General features: G+C 49.7%; 1 protein-coding gene across 1 annotated transcript; it reads left to right on the forward strand.

Annotated features, from left to right (window-relative positions):
- The first annotated feature begins 202 nt into the window (after positions 1–202).
- On the forward strand, positions 203–3,091 carry LOC127337229 (uncharacterized). Its single transcript, XM_051364190.2, has 2 exons — positions 203–1,346; positions 2,177–3,091. The coding sequence occupies exons 1-2, from the start codon at positions 434–436 to the stop codon at positions 2,539–2,541; spliced, it is 1,278 nt and encodes a 425-aa protein (XP_051220150.1). The 5' UTR covers positions 203–433; the 3' UTR covers positions 2,542–3,091.
- The last annotated feature ends 5,886 nt before the right edge of the window (positions 3,092–8,977 follow it).

Here is an 8,977-nt window from a genome sequence, read left to right on the forward strand (position 1 = left end):
AGCCTGGCTACTACGGCTCTGGCACGGCACTGATCTCTCCACATGAGGGATGAGGCGATGCGCGGCGCGGCGCCCAGCCCAGGCCAGCCCCCACTCAGATGCTCACATGCCACACCCTGCCACCCTTCTCCCACACCCAGTACACTACTCGCCCACACAAAACGCCCCTGTTATCCTGCGTACGGTACCAGCACCACGATTAACGCCACCCAAAACCATGGAAGAAACGCTCAACAAGTGTGTGGGAAACGAGAGGGAGGAGAACCCCGTACCGTACCGCACGCACCAAACGCCGTGCCCCATGTAAATACCGGCGCAACTCAACGCACTTCGCACCCACCGCGTCCCGATGCCCCAACCCAGCCACAGTCACACCCTGGCTTAGCCTAGCTTCGTCCTCCTGCTAGCTCTGTGTCCAGCCAGCCAGCCAGCCATGTCGGCGTCGTCGGACCCGTCGCCGTCCTCCTCGGCGGCGGCCTCTCCCTTGGGCCTCCTGCGCGCGCACCACCCGCACCCGCACCACCTGCACCTCTCCACCCCGCCGCCACCCGTCGCCCTCGCGCACGCCTACCCGCCCGCCGCGCCGCCCCCGTCCCCGGCCTCCGCGCCCAGGGACTACCGCAAGGGCAACTGGACGCTCCACGAGACGCTCGTCCTCATCACCGCCAAGCGCCTCGACGACGACCGCCGCGCGGGCGGCGCCATGTCCGGCGGGTCCTCGGCCTCCTCCTCGCCCCTCACGCCGCGCTCCGCCGAGCAGCGCTGGAAGTGGGTCGAGAACTACTGCTGGATCAACGGCTGCCTCCGCAGCCAGAACCAGTGCAACGACAAGTGGGACAACCTCCTCCGCGACTACAAGAAGGTCCGCGACCACGAGACCCGCCGCGCCGCCTCCACCGCCCCCGCTCCCCACGCCGCCCTCCCTGACGCGCCCGGCGCCGGCGTCGCGCCTCCGCCGCAGCACCAGCACCAGCAGCTCCCGTCCTACTGGACCATGGAGCGGCACGACCGCAAGGAGCGCAACCTCCCCACCAACCTCGCCCCCGAGGTCTACGACGCGCTCGTCGACGTCCTCTCCCGCCGCGCGGCCCGTCGCGGCGGCAACGCGATCGCGCCCAGTGCCACCACCCCGCCCATGCTCGCCCTGCCGCCGCCTCCTCTTCCTACACCACCTCCACCACCACCACCGCCGCCGCCACCGCCATCGCCGCCGAAGCCTCAACCTCAGCCCCTCCTCGCGCAGCAGCAGCAGCAGCATCGTTCGCAGCATCACCCTCAGCATCACGCGCCGCCGCTCCTGCAGCTCCCACCGCCCGTGTCGCTGCCGTCGGCGACGTCCGTTTCCGGTAATGCTCGTGGCGCCGCGCGCCAGCCCGTTCCTAACTTAATCTCCGCATCCGTTACTGATTACTCGTCTAGCTAAACAATGCATGCATTAACCTACTATTCGTCAACTGACACGCGGGCCCACACGTTATGATTGGGCGGGCGGATACTCTACTCTACTTTGCGCGTCGAGTTGGCTTAATTATTCACCTCATGCGCTTGTGGTGTGCGTTCGCTTTTTAACCTTTTTACCGCTGGGTATCCCTCACGGCCCTGTGGCACGGTAATAATGCTGGGTGGATGCCCGGTCGTAAAGCTGCATGCAGTCCATGCATGAGGAGCAAAGCTGGAGAGGAATCCAAATATCTTCAAGTTCAGGCTTTTAGACGCAAACAAAAAATATGACACGTAACTATACAGGAGTATTGTATTGCACTGTGTCTCTCTGGTCTATACAACCTAGGCCTGATGATACTAGTACCAGCTTTGCTCTGCAAGCCTGCATGCATCTTGTAAAGAAACAAAAGAAAGCATGCAAATGCAATCCCTTGCAAGTATCACACTTTTAAAAGCCTGGCTGGGATCCATTTGGCAAAAGCCTGAAACCTTGGCGCAAGCATGCTGAAAGAAAGCACCTTTCCTTGTTTTGGTTTGTAGATATGGTGTGGGCTTTGGTTTTGGATTTCTTCTTCGCCATGCATGCAAGTATGTTTTGGTCTAATCCTTTTGTAATGTAGTGATCATATGCATTCCTATGTGTCAAGAAGCTAATTTAGCTTTACTTCAAAAAAAAGCTAATGTAGCTGTGGCGATCAACTGATCATGGTCTTGTTCTTTGATGTGTACGTAGCTGAGGATGACATGTCGGACTCGTCGATGTCCGGCTCGGACGGCGGCGGGTCGGAGGGCAGCCGGGACGAGCCGGAGGCGAAGCGGAGGCGGCGCGTGGAGCGGCTGGGGTCGAGCGTGGTGCGGAGCGCGACGGTGCTGGCGCGGACGCTGGTTGCGTGCGAGGACAAGCGGGAGCGGCGGCACCGGGAGGTGCTGGAGCTGGAGGAGCGGCGGCTGCGCCTCGAGGCGGAGCGCAACGAGGTGCGGCGCCAGGGCTTCGCAGGCCTCGTCGCCGCTGTCAACGGCCTCTCCGGCGCCATCCACGCGCTCGTCGCCTCCGACCACCACCACGGCCGGAGCGGCGACTCCTCCAGGCGGTCGTGATCCGTCCATTGATCCAAGCCAGTCGCCAGTTGGCTGATCTACTCAGTGATGCATGCATGCATGCATGGAAGATGTCAACTTTTTGCAAAGATTTGGATCCCAGTCGATCGATGGAAACGACGATCTCGAGGGACCAGGATGTAGATAGGGCAATTGTTGGGCAGGAGATCGATCGATTAGCAGAAGTTATTCTGGGTGTGTTGGTAGCATTATGATCGACTGAGCTGAGCTGGTGGGTGCTGTAGCGTTTCTTGGGTTCTGGGTTTGTCGTGGACGGTGATGATTAGTGCTGCGTGCTGCACGGAAGCTAGCCGTCACGTGATCTCCGGCCATGGGGCCCTCCTCTTGCTGCTCAACTAGGAGGTGCGCTAGCTTTTGCATGGAATGCCGGTCTTGCCCTTCCTGCTGCATGATCGTACAATGCATGGGCACCTTCCGTGTGCTGGTATTGGATTGGATCTCGACATGTATGTACTAGTATGATTGTTCAACGAGTCTACTCAATGCAATCACCTGCCGTGCTCAGTAGATAGGTTGTACTGGCTACCTACATCTCGACTTGACCCGTATATCAATCGTACCCTACGTACGTATCTTATGGCCACGCTCCATTGTCTTCCTTGAGTACGCCCCTTTGTTGTAAACAATAGAGAAAATAGTCTTTCTTTATTTTCTAAAAATGATCTCATAGGTAAGAGAAGCCAGGCTTCTCTTTGTTGGTCTTTCTCTCCTCCAACTCAATGAAAATTAAATTTCACATGCCAACCCTGAGAGAAGATTGACGTCACCCATTTGACATGCCCTTACTGCTCCACGTCTCGACCCAGTGCGATTAATATTGTGTTTTGTAGGGAATATTTCGAGGGTTTAATATCTAACAAATAACACCCACGTCGGACCCTTATATAGGATATAATTGGAAGATCTTGAAAGAAAATATATGGATCAAACAGTTGATTGCCTTCACATGAGATGAGTGGGACTAGAGGAAGGAGGGAAGAAACAAAGAGGAGTAAGGGACACATCATTTTGGCTCCGATGTGGATATGCTCAATTTATTTGAGATGCATTTTGAACAAAGTGTCTCGTTTATATCACCACATCCTACTTGCTGACAAAGTTGTTTCGAAAAAATAGACTTTTTACCAGCCTATATAAGAGACAAAAATTTGTGCTACACTAAGAGCCCCTGATACATTTTTTCTTTTTACACGTGGCACAAAAAGGTCGGTTTTCAGCAAAACATTATGTGCGAACATACAACATTGAGACATACATGCGAAAATATCTAGAGTTTTTTAACATTTTGAAGAAAAGAAATTGGATAAAAAATGGAGCATATATATATTCACACCCTAGAACAATAGTGCATCTCCGCAGGAGTCAGAGGTTGTTGAGGGCATGCCCAATGCACTGCTCTAGAGGTGTTGCCTCACACCTTTTAGCTAGGTTCGGGTGGTCCAAAGTAGGTTCGGATGAGGAGGCAGCCTCCTCTTCAGGAAGTGGGATCTTAAGCCTTAAAACCATGCTTTTTGGAGAGAGAAAGAGATACATAGTGTCATATTTGTGGGGTCGCTCCTCTCTTTTTTCTTACTAAAGTTGTAGCTTCCATTGGAAAGATAAAATTCAACATGATGCTTCTGGTAACTTTTTTACATGGAGCAACTAGTTATGTATGCCACCATTGCTCATGCCCGGAAAGGAAGGAGGCTGAGAAAGCGGAGAGGGCTGGGAAGGAAAGAGGGTCTGACCTCGAGTCCTCGACACCGGTTGGGTGAGCCGATGGCGACTACATAGGTCAATGTCAATGATCATGCTACATCAGTAATAAACAGCACATTGGGCTTATTGTAAGACGCTTGGGGAGCTGTGATGCCATGGCAAGTCTCTCATGACGACATAATGAGGAAGAAAGCGGTAGGATGGAGCTATCAGACGAAGGAGGCAGCATGGAAAAGAATTGGTGGATATTGTCGAAGGAGAAGGATAGAGGAAGGATTGAGAAGCAAGACGACAGAAAAAAGACTCGAGAGCATATGGGCCTGGTTCAAACATATGACATTTTTGTTGTATTTTTTATGAAAAAAATAGGCATGCAAATATCTGTCATCAATGTGTATTTGTAAGATTTTATGGAGAGAGGACATGTTTTGCGACTTTTATGAAGAAAAACCAACAATTTTGCTGCTTCAAAAAAATGTTTTTTTTTGTATATCATCGAATTATACCTTTTATGCTTAGTCCACAACATATTTACATATTCCTTTTACACACGAAACATTGCAAACACATGGTAGACATAAAAAAACGAAGGTTAAAAAATTAATATATTTGATTTTTCTAATGTTTTCACCTTAAATGTTGCTCCCAAATTTTCTTCTTAGTGAAAATAGATGCAAGGGGGCGTGGGGCAAACTTGAGGAAGAGGAGATACACCATATGCGGGATATAACCTTCCCTCCGTTCTTTTTTAATTGACTCAGATTTAGTACAAATTTATACTAATTTTGAGTCAATTAAAAGAGAACGGAGGGAGTAGAAATCAACGTAACATTCCCAATACGTACAGATTGAGACCTGAGATTCAATAATCTCCAATTTCAATGACAGGAGACATGCGACCCAGAAATTCCGAAATCGGTGTCATATGCATGGCTGCGCCTAAACAGTGAGAGGACGCGCGAGGAGCCGAGAAGTAAGTACAGTAGTACGGCTCAAAATGTTGCAGCAAAGCTTGTCGATCGTGTCGGTATAGCTGTCGATCGATCGCTCCCAGCTTCGACGGGGGTCTAGCTCATTAGTGCCACGCGATTTAGCACGCAAAGCTCCTACTACGCATGCAGGCATGCGGCCGGTGGGTCTGCATGTTTCGCTCGGCGTCCATCGGCGCCATCCACGTCCCATGCATGGGATGTGCCGGAAATTGTAGCAGTCAGTCAACGCACAGGCACACCTCTATGCATATGCACGCAATGGCGCGTGGACGATCCAATAAAACGCGAGCGCCAGCCGTAGTAGACCCGAAGTCGTCTAGTTATGCCTTTCCCGGTCCTAGACGAGACATACGCCCGTGCGTGCTTGGCTGCATCTTTCATGCATGTATCTATACCCCGGGGTTATTACCCAAAAAATAATGGTTATTGATTCGAGGACAGTCCACTGTAAACATGTCTAGAATTTCCATTTTGTGGCATCCACGGTAGACTTTGTTTTACACCAGAATCATAAATCGGGATATTTGTAATTTCCTCCGTCCCAAAATAAATTGTCACAACTTTGTGCTGATATGGATCTATCTACACGCTGAAATAGGTCTAGATACATCAGTATTCAGTGACACTTAATTTGGAAACGGAGCTAGTAGATCATTCGCTTTATGGAACTTTGCCAAGATATTTAAGTAATACTAGAAAGAAATACCTAGACACACACAAACATATATAGTACAATATATATATACTTCGTATATGTGCCATAAAAGGCATGGAATTTTGTCGTCCTGTCATATTTTTTTCCTAAATCAAGCACTAAATTAGTGCTAATCTGGTAAGGGCATTGTCTGGTGCTCAAATTCCTAGAAGCCAATATTTCAACCCACTTTCTTATATCTTGTATAATCAAATGCGGAGGGTCTCTCCACCTCTAGGTAACATTTTGAAGGAGGAATCTCAACTGGTATTATTCGGAAAATAAACAAATAATATAATTTCCTTGCAAGATGTGAATTATATTGATGCAAATATATTTGCAATCAAAGATGCTAAAATTTGGACAGAAAAATGTAAGCTTAATATTTAGCATCACTATTGTTTGGTTAATATTGCTAAGTGTAATAGATAGATATTGATTTTTTTGTTCAAGAGTATGAAAAAATCACAACAAGTGGATTTTGTACACCCACGCATGGGTGTGGGTGTTTCCGTCACCGTTCATTGTGCTTTAAGATTCGGATAAAAAGAGGAGAGAGAAAGGAATCTTTCTATCTACCATGGTGGGCACGAATCTCGAGGAATAAATGAACGGTGATAGAAACACCCACACCCATGCGTGGGTGTACAAAAGTATTTCTGATGCAACAACAATTACAAAATAAGTACAAATGTTATAATCATGCTTTGACATGATGAGTTTATACAAAATTAAACAAATAGTTAAATTTGTAAACTCCAAATTAAGGTTTGTTGGCTAGAACATGATGCTACAATTTGACATGATGAATTATAAATAAGTAAAAAAATGTACAAGTCATGCAAAGTTGTGGTTCAGGAGTTCGACAAACAATACTTAAGGGAATCAAATGTCGTGTATACATCACGGTTGTTATTAATCAATGTTTTGTGGGGGTTATTGGAATCATATACTTATGCATTTGGAGTGAAAATTGTGTTCATTTCCTTAGAAGGGGAAATATAGAGGACACGACGGAGAGTGCACAGTCATATTTGGACTTGGGGCATCACAAGATATCTTGATTTGGCGCTCTTTCTTTTGTATGGCAGGTTCACACAATCACATTAACGTGCTTGAACGATCTCTGGTGTTCTCTAGGCTTGTGGAAGGCAATTCTCGAGAGGTCAACTATCATATTAATGGCCACTATTATAACAAGGGTACCAGCTTGCTGATGGTATCAATCCACTTTCATCTATATTTGTTAAGACAATCCTCAATTCTCAAGACGTAGAAAAAGCACATTATTTTTAAAAAAAAGAAAAGATGAGGGCATTAGGAAGTTTGTGATATACCAACATTTGGTATGCTCCAAACTTAGTAAGCTATTGTTCGACAACTTGCTGGAACCTGGAGCTTTGGGACAATGTGGAAGGTGACGATTGCTCATGTCCACAACATGATTGTAGAGGATAAAAGTGATGATAGTCTTTGTGACTAGGGGTGGGATTCTTAGGGCGAGTTGAATGAGCCCAAGGGTGGACCGGCAATGTTCCTCCATGTGCATCATGAAATCCATGGTCCGGTAACTCATGTTCAACCTTTAAAATTGGTTCAATTGGGCATATTTGGACTCATGTAAGAAACCAGCAGCTCCCTTGTCTCCTTTTTCTTGCCTACTTATAAATTTATATGGTTGTAAACTTTATGTCATATAAATTTCTGAAATCCATATAGTTGCAGTACAAACTACTGTTGCAAATAACTAGTGATTCGGTCAACCGAAGATATAGCGGCAGCACAACATGCATGCATAATGTCTGCACACACCAACCCGAGCCGCAAAAACTGACCGACTCGACCGATGCTTGCTTACCAATTTCGATATATTATTCTCGCCGACGTACTACTAGCTTTAGGTCAGTATATATTTCCTTTCTCCGCTCGCGCGTAGTTGAAGTTGATCCCCGCGCCCGCAGCGAAAAGGCGACGACGTCCACGTTGTACGTGCAAGTGAGTCAGTACAGGACGCTGGCATGCATATACACGTACGCGTACGGGCGATGTGACGGGAGTGCCCTCGCCGAACGGGCGGAATCGCGGGGAAGTGCCACCCACAGCGGCCGGTGGTCCGTGGTCCGTGGTGATGGTGCTGGAGAGATCCTACCTACGGGTACCCCACTACCGGGTACGGCGTCGCGTGGACGGGAGATGGGTGGACCGCTGCCTTGTCGGCTTCCGCACATCAATGCCAGTCCGACGGGACTCGTTTGCCAGACCAGATCAGCCAGAGCATACGCAGGGTAGTTCCGTCTTCATGGCCGGCTACACCGTGAGTGAACCGTGGTGGTTTCCCTCCGGGTCGCGAATGCACTGCTAGGTCGAGAAGCAGCGAAAGCACCGAACGAGCTGCTTCCTGAGCTTTTTCTCTGCTTCCCGAAATGCACTGACCAAAATGCCCACAACACTTCGGGATAACTACGAAAAGAATGCCATTCTTTTATATTCCCGCCCGCCCTTCCAATCCCCAACCACATCGACACCCCCAACACCATTTCCCCCTCCTCCCCGTCACCTACCCATGGCCCGTTAGGGTTAGGGCTGCAGCGCCCGCCCGCCGCCGCCGGCGACATCCAAGGTCTCCTCCTCTCTGTTCGCGACCTCGTCGAGCTCGCCGTGTCCGCGAATCAACCGGCCGCACCACGGGTGCTCGTCCGCCGCCGGCGACAGGAGGCGTTCGAGCCTAGCCGCGGGGGTGGAGCTCGTCCCCGTCGGCCACCATCCCATCCTCTCTGCAGAGGACGAGCGCCACAGCCGGTTCGTCGAGCTCCAGGCGCCGGTCCCGCTTCATAGCCAGTTCGTCGAGCTCCAGCAACTCTCACGCTCCAGGTCACGCTCGATCCCGTCGGCCACCAGACACGGGAGCACTTCCTCGTCTGCCGCCGTCCCTGGGGACTTCTCCGACGTCCTGCTCCAATCCCTGCACGAAGCACCTGCAATGGGAATCTGAGAAAAAATCCCCTTACTGCTTAGCTGGCCGGCCCAG

This window comes from Lolium perenne, chromosome 2 (genome assembly GCF_019359855.2).
Source record: "Lolium perenne isolate Kyuss_39 chromosome 2, Kyuss_2.0, whole genome shotgun sequence".
In the NCBI taxonomy this organism is placed as follows: Eukaryota; Viridiplantae; Streptophyta; class Magnoliopsida; order Poales; family Poaceae; genus Lolium; species Lolium perenne.